At 41.4% G+C, this 18570-nt stretch overlaps 1 protein-coding gene across 1 annotated transcript in view; it reads right to left on the reverse strand.

Annotated features, from left to right (window-relative positions):
* The window catches only part of LOC117521177 (phosphatidylinositol 3-kinase regulatory subunit beta-like), a 152016-nt gene that overhangs the window by 79380 nt on the left and 54066 nt on the right, over positions 1–18570 (reverse strand). The window contains 1 exon segment of the mRNA XM_034182527.1: positions 1962–2030. Within this exon segment, the coding sequence (XP_034038418.1) occupies positions 1962–2030 (69 nt within the window).

Here is an 18570-nt window from a genome sequence, read left to right on the forward strand (position 1 = left end):
ATCACTGATGTGTTGGATTGTTTGTCATTGAAGATAATTAAAGCACCATGGTTTTTGCACTCACGTTTTTGTCTCCTGGCTGCCTGCACCTTGGATTTTCAGTTTGACTCTGCCTCCAAAAGGTAACATGAGCAATGACATTTGCTCTGGACTTTGTGCTGCTTACTGCCAGGTGTAGGTTTGGTAGAAGTTCTGTATCACTTGTATTAACATATAAGCCCTTTCTCCTGGTAATGCCAGGGCATCTGCACTCTCCACTGCACAACGGCATCACAACACAGATTTATGAATGAAATCTCCACATTAATTAATTAATTCATTCGGAAACTGATGAGACAAACCCACTTCTTCACACAAGTTATTGCCTAAAGTGCACAATAAGGAAAAAAACGTTGGATGGCATAGATCTGTAAATAAACTGACATATTCATTAAGAAGAGGGTGGGGTCTTAGACATTGCTCTCTCTCCATTGGCACAGAAACAGGATTTGCACTGCCGAAGGCTGGTTCTTAGACGAGAAACACTTTCACGGCCTTTGATAATATTTTTAAAAATACATACAATTTTAAACAAATCCACCTTTCTTTGTTAAATTATCAATAAAACCATCTTAGAAATGCTTAACCATCCGTCCATGCTTAACCATAGACATAGACAACACAAATGATTCTTCTACCATTGCCCCACGCCATGATTTCTAAACTTCAACAATCCAACCAGTTTCTATAACCGCGCACTCCAATTAGGTGTGGCAGGGGGGCTGGAACCTATCCCTGCACTCATATGGCAAGAGGCGGGGTAAACCCTGCATAAAATGCCAGTCTATCACCGAGCCACATATAAACAGACAAACACATTCACACCTACTGCCAATTTAAAGTTTCCAGTTCATCTAACCTGCATGTCTTTGGATGTGGGAGGAAGCCGGAGCACCCAGAAAGAACCAGAACATGCAAACGCCACACAGAAAGGCCCCACGTGGGAAGTGATCTCACGACCTTCTTACTGTGAGGCAACAGTGCAAACCACTAATCCACCGTGCCGCCAACTTCAACAATGAAATATGGAAAACAAATAAAAATATAAAATATGATCTGTGGAGAGCCAGTCTGCTCTGTGTAAGCCAGATCCTGTCAGGTCTGAGACACTAAGCAGTGTGCGTCCTAGTTAGTACTTGGACGGGAGACCTCTTCAGAAGATCAGGGGCTGTGTGTATTTCTTCAGATGAAACTGGAGTTGTCAGGAAAGGCATTCGGTGAAAAAAATAAAATAAAAGATGTGCCAAATTCAAATTCTGATCTGCATTGGATCTGGTATGGTGACCCTGAACAAATGGGAGCAGCCAAAAAGACAACAACATCTATGGGCAGCACGGTGGCTTAGTGGTTAGCACTGTTGCCTCACAGTGAGAAGGTCCTGGGATTGCGTGCATGCTTTCGCCGTGTTTGTGTGGGTTCCCTCCGGGTGTTCTGGCTTCTTCCCACTTCTAAACACATGCAGGTTAGATGAATTACAAACTGTATCTGTTCTTTTTCCCAGACATCATTAATCATGGACCACAAAAACGAACAGTTGTCTCTGCTATCAGCCGGTTCAGCAAATGAACAGAGCTTGAACTTCACATCAGTATTGTTTTCTGCTCAGCAGTGTCCAATTGTGCAATAACCACTATAAAAGCTTTTTCTTTCTTCTGAATAAAGACATTCCCAGCACAAGTTTCAGAATGAGCTTTCATATTTCTACAATACTGTTATTTAATGGGGTGAACAAGGATGGCCTGAAATCAATTTTGAGTTGGATCGAGAGGTTAGATTAATATCCAGCTCTTTTTATCACAGAAATATAGTTTGCATGCTTAGAAAAAAGAACATGAGTGTATTAAAACAACTCCTTGGAATACAATCTAGTTCAAATTTTAAAGTAAAACAAATATTAAACAAACATAAATAAAGTAACTCACCGGGACTGTGAAGTGGACTGTCTGAAACTGAAGAACTGTTTGATCTGTAGAGTGTTTTGGAGTCCAACCCTGAAGAGGAGAGTAAAATTTAGTTAAATGAATAAAACTCCTCACAGCTAAACAGCAAAGAAAAAAAAAGTAAAATAAGGAGAAGTGCAAAAGCATAGACAACACAGAGTATTGGTAAAGTTAAATTCAGATGCTTGGTCCACGCTGGGACCAGCAGATCATTAATGAGCAAACAACAAAAGACTAATAAGGAAGATAAAACAATACAGGTGACACCAGTGAGGATAGAAAAAAAGTCACCAGATTTTATGACCAGTTGGATTAATGCCCTCTCAATGGAAAAAGCATTCTACCAAACAAGTATTTTTTTTATTTATTATTTTTTTTTGTTTTGTGGAAAAACTAAAGAGAACATTTTCAGCTTTTTACTTCAGAATAGCATCTGAAAACAGTGAAACAGGAACATGATCATGAATAAAATGAGTACCTACTTTCCAAAGATGCCAATCTGATGACAAAACAAAGTCAAGAGGGTAAAAAAATTCCAATCAATTTTTTTTAATTTAATTTGAAGGTTTTTTTTGTATATTCATGTGGCCAGAAACTAACATGGCTAGAAACACTGTTCCATCAACATAATGTGAGAAATTTGACCTCTTGCACAAAGACATCTTAGTGTTGGAATGATCAGAGTCCAACAGCTGTGTGTGTGTGTGGGGGGACCTACAGGAATTCAGTCAACCATGATGCTATGAAAACTGCATTTTTGCATTCAGTATTGGGAAGTATTACTAAAATATCACTGTAGTGTTTAAACTGAGACAAAAATACCACTCCTATCACTTACTAATATATGCTATATATACTACTACTACTATACTACTAAGTCGGCTTAGGTTTTGACTTAGACAGTGTTTTGCATGCGTCGTCATTCAATCTTGAATATATGCAAGATTGTACATATATGTATATGTAACATTCATGGTTGAAAATGGTGCAGATATTTTGTATTTACAGTGGGGGAAATAAGTGTTTGATCCACTGTCAATTTTGCAAGTTTTCCCACCTACAAAGAATGGAGAGGTCTGTAATTGTCATCGTAGGTACACTTCAACTGTGAGATACAGAATCTAAAAAAAAAAATCCAGAAAATCACATTGTATGATTTTTAAATAAGTATTTGACCCCTTAGAAAAACAGACCTTAACAATTGGTACAGAAACATTTGTCTGCCATTACAGAGGTCAGATGTTTCCTGTAGTTCTTGACCAAGTTTTCACACACTGCAGCAGGGATTCTTGTCCACTCCTCCATACAGATCTTCTCCAGATCGTTCAGGTTTGTAGTTTCAGCTCCCTCCAAAGATTTTCTATTAAGTTCAGGTCTGGAGACTGGCTAGGCATTGTCATGCTGGAAAACCCAGCCATGACCCATCTTCAATGCTCTTACTGAGGGAAGGAGGTTGTTTGCCAAAATCTCGCAATACATGACCCCATCCATCCTCCCTTCAATACGGTGCAGTTGTCCTGTCCCCTTTGCAGAACAGCACTCCCAGAGTATGATCTTTCCAGCCCGATCCTTCACGGTTGGGATGGTTTTCTTGGGGTTGTTATCATCCTCTAAACACGGCAAGTGAAGTTCATTCTAAAAAGCTCTATTTTGGTCTCATCTGACCACATGACCTTCTCCCATGCCTCCTCTGGATCATCCAGATGGTCAGTGGTGAACTTCAAACGGGCCTGGACGTATGATGGCTTGAGCAGGGGGACCTTGCTGCTCTGCAGGACTTTAAACCATGACAGCATCATGTGTTACTAATGTAATCTTTGTGACTGTGGTCCCAGCTCTCTTCAGGTCACTGACCAAGTCCTCCCGTGTAGTTCTGAGCTTTCCCACGAAGTGAGATCTTGCATGGAATCCCAGACCAAGGAAGATTGACAGTCATCTTGTGTTTCTTCCACTTTCTAATAAATAATCATAACAGTTGTTGTCTTCTCACCAAGCTGCTTGCCTGTTGTCCTGTAGTCCATGTTGTGTGGGCCGCCAGAAGAGGAGGTACTGCTGGCCCACCACCAGAGGGCGCCCTGCCTGAAGTGCGGGCTTCAGGCACGAGAGGGCGCTGCCGCCACGGACACAGCCAGGGGTGACAGCTGTCACTCATTATCTCATGACAGCTGTCACCCATCTACACTTCATCATACCACTCCATAAAAACCGGACGTCATCTCCACCTTGTTGCCAAGATATCATCGAACTGTGAAGGTAATATTCTCAGCCTTAAAACTAACTGTGTCTTAGTCTGAACTCGTTTTACAGCTGTTTTCCTGTGGAGTGCCTTATCTGGGAGATTGGCATAATCAGCGATGGCTTTGCTTCACACCCCAGCCAGATAAGTGTTTGAGACAGGAGCTGCACGAGTGTGTGTGAGAGGTGGAGGTGGACTCTCCACCATTGTTGCTACTGGGTGTGCACACACCCACATCTTACTGTTTCTGCTCCTCGCCAGCAGTACCAGATCCGACATTCGGAGACGGTGGCCACCTGGGGACTCGGGACTTGGCGGCTCCAGTATTCTCCGGGTTCGGTGGCGGAGGAAATCGTGTGGTTCCGGTTCTTCTCAGGACAGACGTCTTCTATCCTCGAGCCTGCCCACACGTCACCTTTGTGGACTGACTGTTTGCAAAATTCTGTATTCCTCTGTATTGTGGTTGTGCTCATTCACAACAGTAAAGTGTTCATATTCGACTCTTTCATTGTCCGTTCATTTACGCCCCCTGTTGTGGGTCCGTGTCACTACACTCTCCCAACAGTCCAGCCCAGTCTTGTACAGGTCTACAGTTTTGTCTCTGGTGTCCGTAGACAGCTCTTTGGTCTTGGCCATGGTGGACAGGTTGGAGTGTGATTGATTGAGTGCGTGCACAGGTGTCTTTTATACAGATAACGAGTTCAAACAGGTGCAATTAATACAGGTAAAGACTGCAGAATAAGAGGGCTTCTTAAAGAAAAATTAACGGGTCTGTGAGAGCCAGAATTCTTGCTGGTTGGTACGTGATTGAATACATATTTCATGCAATAAAATGCAAATTAATTATTTAAAATTCATACAATGTGATTTTCTGGATTTTTTTTAGATTCTGTATCTCACAGTTGAAGTGTACCTACAATAAAAATTACAGACCTCTCCATTCTTTGTAGGTGGGAAAACCTGCAAAATTGACAGTGGATCAAATACTTATTTCCTCCACTGTAAATACAAAATTGCTTTTATTGCTTGCTTTACTCAGTCAGCGAATCAGTGCAAACATACAGATGTCTGTAACCTGATCTTCATATTTTTGTTTGCATGTTCATGGTAGCAGTGAAGATGAACAGTTGTTGTGACAGTTGTTTTGATAGTCTCCTGATATCGTTATTACATTGACTAATCAAATCAAATCAAATCAATTTTATTTATATAGCGCCAAATCATAACAAACAGTTGCCCCAAGGCGCTTTACATTGTAAGGCAAAAGCCATACAATAATTACAGAAAAACCCCAACGGTCAAAACGACCCCCTATGAGCAAGCACTTGGCGACAGTGGTAAGGAAAAACTCCCTTTTAACAGGAAGAAACCTCCAGCAGAACCAGGCTCAGGGAGGGGCAGTCTTCTGCTGGGACTGGTTGGGGCTGAGGGGAGAGAATCAGGAAAAAGACATGCAGTGGAAGAGAGCAGAGATCAATCACCAATGATTAAAAGCAGAGTGGTGCATACAGAGCAAAAAGAGGTGAATAAAAAGAAACACTGGGTGCATCATGGGAAACCCCCCAGCAGTCTAAGTCTATAGCAGCATAACTAAGGGATGGTTCAGGGTCACCTGATCCAACCGTAACTATAAGCTTTTTCAAAAAGGAAAGTTTTAAGCTTAACCTTAAAAGTAGAGAGGGTGTCTGTCTCCCTGATCCGAATTGGGAGCTGGTTCCAGAGGAGAGGAGCCTGAAAGCTGAAGGCTCTGCCTCCCATTCTACTCTTACAAACCCTAGGAACTACAAGTAAGCCTGCAGTCTGAGAGCGAAGCGCTCTATTGGGGTGATATGGTACTAAGAGGTCCCTAAGATAAGATTGGACCTGATTATTCAAAACCTTATAAGTAAGAAGAAGAATTTTAAATTCTATTCTGGAATTAACAGGGAGCCAGTGAAGAGAAGCCAATATGGGTGAGATATGCTCTCTCCTTCTAGTCCCTGTCAGTACTCTAGCTGCAGTATTTTGAATTAACTGAAGGCTTTTCAGGGAACTTTTAGGACAACCTGATAATAATGAATTACAGTAGTCCAGCCTAGAAGAAATAAATGCATGAATTAGCTTTTCAGCATCACTCTGAGACAAGACCTTTCTAATTTTAGAGATATTGCGCAAATGCAAAAAAGCAGTCCTACATATTTGCTTAATATGCGCATTGAAGGACATATCCTGATCAAAAATGACTCCAAGATTTCTCACAGTATTACTGGAAGTCAGGGTAATGCCATCCAGAGTAAGGATCTGGTTAGACACCATGTTTCTAAGATTTGTGGGGCCAAGTACAATAACTTCAGTTTTATCTGAATTTAAAAGCAGGAAATTAGAGGTCATCCATGTCTTTATGTCTGAAAGACATTCCTGCAGTTTAACTAATTGGTGTGTGTCCTCTGGCTTCATGGATAGATAAAGCTGGGTATCATCTGCGTAACAATGAAAATTTAAGCAATGCTTTCTAATAACACTGCCTAAGGGAAGCATGTATAAAGTGAATAAAATTGGTCCTAGCACAGAACCTTGTGGAACTCCATAATTAACCTTATGCAACCTTATGGTTGCAAAATGGTGCAGATATTTTATCTGCGTAATTTTCCTTGGCTGTCTTATGAGCACACTCCATCAGCGTTTTTCAGCTGCATGTGTTTCTTTTCATTTTTGCATGTTTTCTTGAGAAGCATCATAAACATTTCTAACAACGGCTGAGTATTAAATCACATTGTGGAAGATGTAAACAACAGAAGTGAGATGGTGGCGCTTGTATAGGTCGAGTTCCGAAAAAGAGTTTGACCATTTTATACCTAAAAAAAAAAAACCCCAGTATAGATTAGATTACTCTGGTTGTCTGAAGAGCTTTTCTACTTGTCTTGGACAATAGGACAACTGTTAATATGGACCCTGGTGCACCAGCACACTTCTTCACTCCTCAGCCATCTTTTAACTTTCAAAGATTTTATTAAACAATCTGTTTAAAAACTCCACTATCATATCTCCTAAACATTCCCATGCCTCCACTGGCATCTTCTTCACAGCTGTTCTCACTTCATCTTCACTAATCTGTCTAAGATTCACTCTCTCCGTATCATGCAGCCTTCCCTCTCACTCTCATTTTCTTTGTTCATCGGCTCAAGTACTTGAAATACTCCCTCCACCTTATCTACACAATCATTTGTCAGCACATTTCCATTGGCAGACACATATTTATATATGCGATCTTTAATTACTTATGAGCCTGATTGTGCTTGAAGTCCGCTGGTAAGAATCTTTTGACAGTTTGAGACTGTCACCACGTCACTATCAAACATTTGCAGTTTGAGTTTGTGCCGCTAAGTTGTGCAATTCTATGCCAGAAAATCTGACTGGCTAAGTTGGTGTCTTTTTATAAACCTCTCCAGCTATTATAAGACATAGGGGTGGGCAGTACAACGGTGTGATAGTGTGCCACGACATGGATTGCACAATATTGTGAACAGCATAGTATTTCCTATATAATAGCACTGGTGTGGCAGGGGTTCTCATTTGCCCGCCAGGCCAGAAATATATATATATATTTTAATGGCACCAATGAAAATAACCCTGATGAAATCACAAAAAATAATGTCAATTATCAATTCATTTGGAAATCAATAATAACTTTGGTGCATCCACCGCACTCAGCAGTGCTGAGGCTGTTATGATCACAGCTCTCTTCTTTTCCTGTTATGTAGCGCTCCAGACGTGAGTCAAAACATCTGTTAAATTAACATCTGTAACCAAATATAAAGTAATTTTCACATGAAGCCATAACTTAATGCTTATGCAAATATTGTTAAAATGTGATTCTGATTTATGAACCAGCAGACCTTTGCTCTGCAGGCTCATAAATTAAATGTAAACCGGTAAAAATCTTTGCTTCATTACGTTTTTCATCCAGATGTTAAATATTATTAATAGTAAAGGTTAAACGCTGGCTCAAAGGGTCAAACTGTACAAAACCAGTTTTATCTTCCTTTTACATTTTCATGTGTTTGAGGTTTAACATTAAACATTGGCATAATACTCTCCTATGTTTCCCAATTGGCAGTGATACACACACACACAAAAAAAATAACTTGCTCAATGAACATAATAAAATTATGTAAGGTATTTCCACCCCAAGTAAAATGCGCTAACTTAGCCAAAAAACAATTTTGGTGTGACCTAAGTGTAAATTTGTTGGGTCAACATGATGAATTTGCATTACTGTTACCTAATTACCATGGCTCAGGCCAACTAGATTTGTAAAGGTAAATGTAGACCTAAATATAAATTTGTTGGGGCAACATGATGAATTTGAGTTACTGTTACTCAATTACCATGGTTCAGGCCAACTAGATCTGTAATGCCTGGTTCACATGGCAACATAATTATGCCGATATCGGACCCGATCTTCCCCTTCCGACAATCTTAAGGATGCCCTGAATATCGTGATGCCGCTAAAGATAATCTTATCAAATATTCCTGCCATGTGTGGTGTGTTAAGAGAGCTTTAGACTGCCCGGAAGGACATCGGGACCGCCAAGACCGCAAATCGGGGCTATTCAACATGTTGGATTGTCTTGGCCTGATATCCCTGCGTGTGTGGTGTCCCCCAAGTACAAAGAACCACACGGGCCTGCTGAATGTGACGTGTAGCCAATCAGAAAACGAGGTGACGGACACACGGAACAAATAGAACAGATGAAATTATTAAGAATGGGATCTCGATGACAGATCTTAGTGATCATTTACGTTTTTTCAATATTTAAATACAAAAATTGGTACAAGAAAAAAACTGTCGTAAATTTTAAAAGAGATAAGTCAGTAAAAGCCTTAGAGGCATTAAATTATGACCTTAAAAATCAAAATTGGGAAGAAGTTTATGTCGGCGACGTTAACGTAGCATATAATTCATTTATGAAAATACTGATGAAATCATATAATAAAAACTGTAAATTAATAAAAATTAGTAAGAAAAGAGTAAATAAACCATGGCTGACTAAGGGAATAAAAAATGCTTGTGTAAAGAAAAACTATTTATATAGGTGCCTTTTAAAAATGCAAACAAAGGAAAGAGAACACAGATACAAAAAATATAAAAATAAACTATTGACAATAATTAGGAAACAAAAAAAAAAGATTATTATAGTGAACAATTAAATAAGAGTAAAGATAATATAAAGGCAACATGGGGAATTATAAATAGTGTGATTAAAAGTGATGGAGCGAAATCAACGTTTCCAAATTACTTTGTCAAGGAAAATAAAGAGATATATGACATAAAAGAAGTTGCAAATGAGTTTAATGATTATTTTTCAAATGTGGGATCAAGTCTGGTGGGAAATAAACTAATAGTAGAAGATAAACTAAATACAATTGTAAATACGGTCAATAGTATTTTCCTTGACAATGTGGAAAAAGATGAAATAAGAAATATTGTAAAAAACTGTGTAAGCAAAAGATCAACTGACTATGAAGATTTAGACATGATGACTGTAAAAAGTATAATAGAAACTGTTATTGAACCATTCACTTACATTTGTAATCTGTCTCTGTCAACAGGAATTTTCCCAGATGAAATGAAAATTGCCAAGGTAGTCCCATTATATAAAAATGGAGACAAACATAATTTTTCAAATTACAGGCCAGTGTCATTGCTTCCAGTTTTCTAAAATTATGGAAAACGTTTTTGTGACAAGGTTGGACAAATTCATTGAGAAACATCATATTTTAAATAATGCTCAAGATCTTACATGGAAGTCACACATAAATTACACAAAAGGAAAAATAGCGAAAGCCATTGCTGTTTTGCATAAAGTAAAATTTTCATTGAATAGTTATGGTTTATTAACATTGTACAATTCATTGATTGTCCCATAATTAACTTATTGTGTAGAAATCTGGGGATCAACATGTAAAACTTATACACAACCATTATTTATTCTGCAGAAAAGAGCTTTAAAAATGATTAGCAATAGCAATAGTTCTCCGTTAGAAGTAGTCCACAAGTAGTCCACTCCATTGCGTCTTCCTCGTCCACCATGTTTGTTTACTCTGAAGTCACATTTAATTTTGGGAGATTTTGCAAGATTTCCCGTCTGACCTGGGAATGTTCGTGCATGAAATATGTTCGTGTGTTGTCTTTACCATGTGGCTGCACACCACACACTGTATGACCAAAAGTGTTAGATTAGGCCTGTTCATGTTGTATTGTGAAAAAATAAAACTTGTGAGAGACTTCGGGCCACATGTTTTTGTTCCACTCGGAGTTTTATAGGTGCAGACAAAATTTGAATTCAATCAGATAAGATTTAGAGGTCCCCCCAGAGTGACACGTTTTCCTCTCCCTCCGCTGGCAAGGCAACGTCACCCTAATGGGAGAAAACTCTGATGCCATTATTTTTCTTTTACAGGTACATGTGATGGCTTCTAATCGCAAAAAGTGGTGGTTGATTGGTCACCTAGAGGAGAACATTACTGGAATTACTGGATTACTACATTGCTTGTTTGTAGAAAATTGTTGCTTTGTGGGGGAGCCCAAAACAATGTCCAATTACAATATAATTTGGCACAGATCTTTTATTTTATTAATGGAACAAGAACAACATGTGGCCCAAACGAATTTGTAACATTTGACATTTTGAACAGGTCTACTGTTAGATCTATGCTTTTTATCTCCATGTGTGTGGTCTCTCAGGTATTGGAAGCCTACAGACAATTTGAAAATCTTGCCGTGTGAACCAGGCATAAGGGAAAATGTAACAAAAATAAAAAGTAGGTCCCTTCCGCTGCTCCTTCGTTTGCGTTCAGGGTCACGACAGCAAATCTGAGGTGGATCAGCATGTTGAATTGGCAAAGGTTTGACACCAGATGCCCTTTTTGACGCAACTCCACATTACATGGAGAAATGTGGCAAGGGTAGGGTTTAAACCAGGAACCTTCCGTAGTGAAACCAAGTGCAGTAACCACTTGGCCACCACCCGTTGCTCTGTAAGGGTAAATGTAACACACTGATGTAATTTCCTTGGGCCATTCAAACTTGTTTAATATGATTATGAGTTACTTAACTTATTCTGGTAGTTACAACTACTTTTACAATAGTGCAGTTACATGTCAAGTTAACTTTGCTGTGTTGGATGAGCATAAATTATGCAGATCCACCTTGGATTTGCTGTGGGGACCCAAAGTGCAAACAAAGGGACTTACTTTTTTTTTTCTTTTTTTTTTACATTTACCCTTATAAATCTAGTTGGCCTGAACCATGATGATTAATTAACAGTAACAATTACCTTATTTGAGCCAGTGTTTATCCTGTACTATTTTTAATATTTAAAATCTGGATGAATCTTAATGAATCTGTCATGATCTGGACTCTTGACCATGTGTTTCTGTTTTGCCATGTGTTTTTTTTTATTGTACCATGGTTAGTTTAGGTTCTAGTTTTTCTAAGATAGTTTAGGTTTGTTTTGTGTGATTTCTTTTGCTGGGTTTTCCTGCTTGGGCTTTGTCTGTCCCTATCTCTCTTGTCCATCTCTCTTGGTACTTGGTGGTGGGCGTCACACTCTGTCTGGGCCACACCCTGTTCTGAATCTTTCAATACACCTGTTTCCAATCTGCAGCTCATCACCTGGGTGTATTTAAGTTCCACTGGTTGCACTAGTTCCCCGCCAGATCATTGCGCCTTGTGCCTACGCTTCCAGCTCTGTGTTCTATGTTTCCAAGTCCTGCTACCACAATGTTTCGACCACCTGCCCGTTTGTACCGGCCACATCTTACGTCTGATGTTTTGGATCTGTTTGCTCATTTTTGACTGCCTTGCTGTGTACCGGATCCCAGTGAATCCTTCAGTAAATGTTTTTACTAACCAGAGCTACTGTGTTGAGTCCTGCAATTGTGTCCAGACCTTCCCGTCTGTCCAGTCTGATAGAATCAAAGCTTTGCATTTTGTATGACTAGTTATACACCTTCGTGATGAAGTGATATACAGGAGGAGTTTCTCAAAAAGAAGACCTGAAAGGTACATCTGAGATGTAAGCCTAGATCTGATCTGTTTTGATGAAAGAATATCCTTCTCCGCTCTACTCCACTATGAAGCTAAGGGTGGTGATGCAAAATGTAAAATATGCACTGTGCACAATTTCTCCAATTACAGACACATAAGACCATAACTTCTTCTAGTTGTCTGGGTGTCTTGGTGGCTTTCCTCACTCTTTTCATTCTTGCACAGCCATTCAGTTTTTGAGAACTGTCTACTCCATGCAGATTTACCATAGAGTGCCATACTGTTTGTATTTCTTTGTAATTAATGTAAATAAAGTTCCAAGACATATTCAGTGGCAGCTTTACAATCAGAGAGCCTCGTCCCCAAACTCCAAGACTACAAGATTTCATTGATGTTAAACGGGGCAATACACGGTATTAAGAACAGGGGTATGCAAACTTTTGATCAGGATAATTTGGGCAGTTTCTGTTGTCATTATAATTTAAAAAGAGTAAACACAGTTGTTTGAGAAAAAATGGCTTCACCCAACCACTAACCATGAGTGAAAAAAAAGTTTTTGTGTTATCATTCATATTCTCTGAAAAATGGCCAAAAGAAAAAAAAATCTACCAGGGTATGTAAACATTTGAGCACAACTGTGCCAAAATACACAATTATCATCTATAGCCACAAGATGGCAACATTTACACAAGTGACAAGCTGCTCTGTATGGTGATCTGAATGAGGTACTGTCTGATCTACTCTCTGTTGCAGAAGGTGACGGATATGCGCCATTAAGCTGGATGTAAAACACAATCTGAATGAGGAGAACTTGCTGGGTTTAAAGGAATGAGTAAAATTAATAAATCATGCTCTGTAACTGAAAAGAATAGCCTTCATAACCCTTGGCACTGTTTGCCCTTTGTGCAGCAGCTGGAGGACACTGAGGAGGACAGCTAGGCTAAGTAACTATAAACTTTCAAAAAAATGTAAAAAGTAAGTTCTTTCAGCTTCTCCCTTTTTGCTAGGGGTCGCCACAGTAGATCCAATGTGGTTCTACATGTTTATTTGGACACTTTTAAGCTGGATGCCGTTCCTGACGCAACTCTACGTTACATAGAGAATAGGTCTTGAACCAGGAACCTGCTGTTTTGGAAGCAAGTGCACTGACCACTTGGACACAAAATTTTATTTAAACCCCCTTTACAGAGGGTGGGGATCGTTGAGAGATGACGAAATGGCCAGATCTCTCAATAACCTTCCAGTGTTCTCCACAGTCTCCACAAAGTTTTGACTCCGTCCAAAACAATCTATCAATGATCTTGAAGGGTAGCAATCGCTAAACAAAATTTCAACACTCTCTCAATAAATACTCAACATCCCAGTGATCTCTCTTGGACACACTGGATCCCTCAGTGATCTCCTTAGATCTCCCAGTGATCTCTTGCTCCCACCGGATCTCTAAGCCATCTCCTTATATCTCCCAGTGATCTCTCTGGGATACACCAGATCTCTCAGTGATCTACTTAGATATTCCAGTGATCTCTTGATCCCACCTGATCTCTCAGTGATCCCCTTGGATCTCACATGGATCTCTCTCGGATACACTGGATCTCTCAGTGATCGCCGTAGATCTCCCAGTGATCTCTCAGTCACACCGGGTCCCCTTAATCTCTCTGTGATCTCTATTTGTCACACAAAGAGCACTATTAAGTGAAAAATCATACCAGAGAACTTTATTGTGCAAAACTGCAGGTATTGAATACTGTTGTGAAAGTGTAATGACACGGACCCACAACAGGGGGCGTAAATGAACGGACAATAGATGAGCCAAAAATACAACACTTTACTGTTGTGAAGCGTGCACAACGAAATATAGACAAATACAGAATTTGGACAGAGTCAAATGTGGGTGGCGTGTGGGTGGGCTCGAGGATAGAAGAAGTCTGTCCAGAGAAGAGCCGGATCCCACACGATTTCCAGTGCCACCGAACCCGGAGAATACTGGAACCGCCAAGTTCCGAGTCCCCAGGTGGCCACCGTCTCCAGCTGTCGGATCTGGTACTGCTGGCAGGAAGCAGAAACAGTTAGGTATGGGTGTGTGTACACCCAGCAATACAATCAGCAACAGTTCCTCAATGGTGGGTAAAACACCTCCACCTCCGAAAGAATTAACAGTAGCACCTACTACTTAACTGAATACGGCTGAGAAAATACCTCGAAGGCAAACGATATCTCGGCAGCGGGGTGGAGATGTCGTCCGGCTTTTATGGAGTGGTTGATGAGTTGGTGATAGGTGACAGCTGTCAGGAGTTAATGAATGACAGCTGTCGCTCCCGGCTGTCCTGTGAGGCGGCAGCGCCCTCTCGTGCCTGAAGCCCGCACTCCAGGCAGGGCGCCCTCTGATGGTGGGCCAGCAGTACCTCCTCTTCAGCGGCCCACACAACAGAATACAATGATTTAATCATTGTATTTTTGAAAAATACTGTGACATTAATTGTAGGTCATAACTTGACGTTTTTGCTTCTATTTAACTTTGATTTGTAGAATTTGTTGTTTTATTTTCCTTTTATGGCGGTTTACCACAGTATAAAGCACTTTGGTTTTGACAGTGATATACAAAGTTATTCTTGTCATTGTTATTATTAGTAGGAGAAGTATTAGTTATTATTATAACTCAGCCACATGGGGTGTGCAGCCAGGACATTCTGAGTACCAGTCCCAAGTCCGGATAAATGAGTACGGTAGAAGGAGGCAGGACGTAAACCTTAGTTTGTCAAATCTCCGCCACATGGGGTATGCAGCCAGTACACTCCCAAGCCCAGACAAATGATTAGGGTTGTGTCAGGAAGGGCATCCGGCGTAAAACAAGTCAACCCAACAATGCAGACTGAAAATCAAGTTTCCATACCAGCTTGGTCGAGGCCCAGGTTAACAACGACCGCCACTGGTGCCGTTGCCCAACAGGGTGCTGGTGGAAATTGGGCTACTGCTGAGCGAAGAGGAAGAAAACGTGTCCACAAACAGCAGGAGAAGCGGAAAATTAGAAGGGTGAAATTCAGTGAGCAGGTGAGAGAGGCACTGGATGGAGGGGAAGCAATTTTGACAACTGAAAAAGTACTGCAGATGTGGTGAGAGAGACAGCTAGGAAGGTACTGGGTGTAACATCTAGACAGCAGAAGGAAGACAAGGAGACTCAGTGGTGGAATAAAGATGTCCAGGAAAGCATAAGGAGAAAGAGATTGGCGAAAAAGTTTTGGGGTAATCGAAGAGATGAAGAAAGTAGACAAGGAGATGCGCACAAGGAGATGCGGCGTAAGGCAAAAATAGAAGTGGTAAAAGCTAAGGAAAAGACATATTGCGAGCTATAGAAGAAGTTGAATCGTAAGGAAGGCGAAAAAGACTTGCACTGATTGGCCAGACAAAGGGATAGAGCGGAAAGGATGTGCAGGTTAGGGTAGTAAAAGATGACATAGGAATGTGCTGACAAGCGAGGAGCGGTGTGTGAGAGGAGGAGATGATGAATGAGAAAAGAAAGAAAAGGCTGGATGATGTGGCAAGAGTAAATCAGGAAGTACAAGAAATTAGTAAGGATGAAGTGAGGGCAGCTATGAAAAGGATGAAGAGTGGAAAGGCAGTTGGCCCAGATGACATTCCAGTGGAGGCATGGAAATGTCTAATTGAGATAGCACCACATTTGCAAGATGGCAAATGTTGAGGAGAAAGAGCATCACAGAGGCACTGTCTGCTCTGAGAATACTGATGGGGAAGTATAGAGAAGGCCAGAAGGAGCTTCACTGTGTATTTGTGGATTTAGAGAAAGCTTAGGACAGGGTGGTAAGAGCAGAGTTGTGGTATTGTATGAGATAGTCTGGAGTGGTAGAGAAGTATGTGGGTGTAGTGCAGGACATGTACAAGGATAGTCTGACAGCACTGAGATGCGCAGTCAAAATGACAGACTCATTCAAGGTGAAGGTGGGATTACATCAAGGATCAGCTCTGAGTCCTTTCTTGTTTGGAATGGTGATGGACAGGTTGACAGATGAGATCAGACAGGAGTCTCCATGGACTATGATGTTTACAGATAACGTGATCTGTAGTGAGAGTAGAGAGCAGGTTGAGTCTAGCCTGGAAAGGTGGAGATATGCTCTGGAGAGAAGGGGAATGAAAGTCAGTAGGAGTAATGCCGCGTTCACACCGGGCACGATCAGACGCTACAAATTTGCGTGGGTCGCCAGGCGGCGGACGCGCCTCCTTCGCCCGGTGTGTTGCTGTGCTTGGGTGGACTTTCTGCGAAAATTTGCCCCGGTGCGTCATCAAATAGGAGGAGCTTCCATTCCACTCGCCGGCTCCGGTTGTCAGTCAAGCTAACATGACGGACCTTGATCACATGGAGCGAGTTGCTGTGGAAAGCTCCCAATACAGAGAGTATCATTATTTGCTGCAGGAGCTGTGTCTGGGTGACGGCCGCTTTCAGCGGTCCTTCCACCTCTGCGGGACCCAGTCTGAGGATCAACTGTCCTGTTTGCGCGCGCGCATATAAATAATAATAATAAAAAAAAAGACACTCTGCTGCTTGCTGCAGCTTGCTCTTCCTCCAAAAACTCTGTCATAATTGTGTTTAGAAACCAATCACCATTTGTTTTATTATACAGCTGTGTAGTTAATTAATAAAATATTCTCTACAGACGATTCGCTCGCGTGCGCACGTAAAAAAAAGAAAAGGAAAAAGCTCCGCTCCCGCTGCTGCAAGTAGGGCTGCTGCTCGCTCCAAAAACTCTGTCACAATTGTGTTTAGAAACCAGTCACCATTTGCTTTATTATACAGCTGTGTAGTTAATAAAATATTCTCTACAGACGATTCGCTCGCGCGCACGAAAAAAAAGAAAGAAAAGGAAAAAGCTCCGCTCCCGTTGCTGCAAGTAGGGCTGCTGCTCGCTCCAAAAACTCTGTCATAATTGTGTTTAGAAACCAGTCACCATTTGCTTTATTATACAGATGTGTAGTTAATAAGTAAAATAATCAGGACGATTCGTGCGTGCGTGCACGTAAAATAAAAATAAAAAGAAACTCCGCTCCCCGCTGCTGTGGTGCTGCTGCTCGCTCCAGAAACTCTGTCATGATTGTGAAATAAAGGACAAAAGAGACATATGTCCTGCTCACAGGCTGCTACCAGATACAGGACATGTTCACATCTTCAGTCAAACTCCAGACATCTCCACATCACTACATATTCAGTCCCTGATTGGTCATCGCGGCGCGACGAGACGAAAAAGTTCAGATTTTTGAATTTGGGGAGGAGGGCAACGCGACGCAAATGCGCAAAACGCTCAAAATCGCTTCACTCGCATCGCTTCACTCGCATCCATCGCGTCGCGCTGCGCGGTTTGGCGCCAAAACGCGTCCTTACATAGGGATTACATGGCAACCTGTGGCTGTGTGAACGCGGCTTAAGACTGAGCACATGTGTGTAAATGAGAGGGAGCCCAGTGGAATAGTGAGGTTATAAGGAGTAAAAGTGGAGAAAGTAGATGAGTTTAAATACTTGGGGTCAACTGTCCAAAGTAACGGAGAGTGTGGTAGAGAGGTGAAGAAGAGAGTGCAGGCAGGGTGGAGTGGTTGGAGAAAGGTGTGCAGGAGTGATTTGTGACCAAAGAATATCAGCAAGAGTGAAGGGGAAAGTTTACAAAACAGTAGTGTTGTACAGCTTAGAGACAGTGGCACCAACAAAAAGACAGGAGGCAGAGCTGGAGGTGGCAGAGCTGAAGATGTTGCAATTCTGTTTGGCAGTGACAAGGATGGACAGGATCAGGAATAAACATTTCAGAGGGACAGCTCAGGTGGGACGGTTTGGAGACAAAGTCAGACAGGAGAGACTGAGATGGTTTGGACATGTGCAGAGGAGGGACCCAGGGTATATAGGGAGAAGGATGCTGAGGATGGAGCCACCAGGCAGGAGGAGAAGAGGGAGGCCAAAGAGGAGGTTTATGGATGTGCTGAGGGAGGACATGCAGGTGGTTGATGTGACAGAGGAAGATACAGAGGACAGGGTGAGATGGAAATGACTGATCTGCTGTGGCGACCCTAACAGGAACAGCCAAAAGAGGAAGAAGTATTTGTTATTATTAGAATTATCATCATTAGTAGTAGTAGTGGTAGTAGTCATATTGGTATCATCAAGTGCATGTTTAAGTGAGAAGGCCTGGTAGATACATGTGCAGGTATGATTTGTGTGTTTGATGCTCATCTTCCCATCTGTGTTGGTACAGACACTAGCATGAAGGTATGAGACGGACAGCCTGACACAGACAGTCACACATAGATGGAAAGACCGGGAGGCAGAC

Source organism: Thalassophryne amazonica, chromosome 12, assembly GCF_902500255.1.
Source record: "Thalassophryne amazonica chromosome 12, fThaAma1.1, whole genome shotgun sequence".
Lineage (NCBI taxonomy): Eukaryota > Metazoa > Chordata > Actinopteri > Batrachoidiformes > Batrachoididae > Thalassophryne > Thalassophryne amazonica.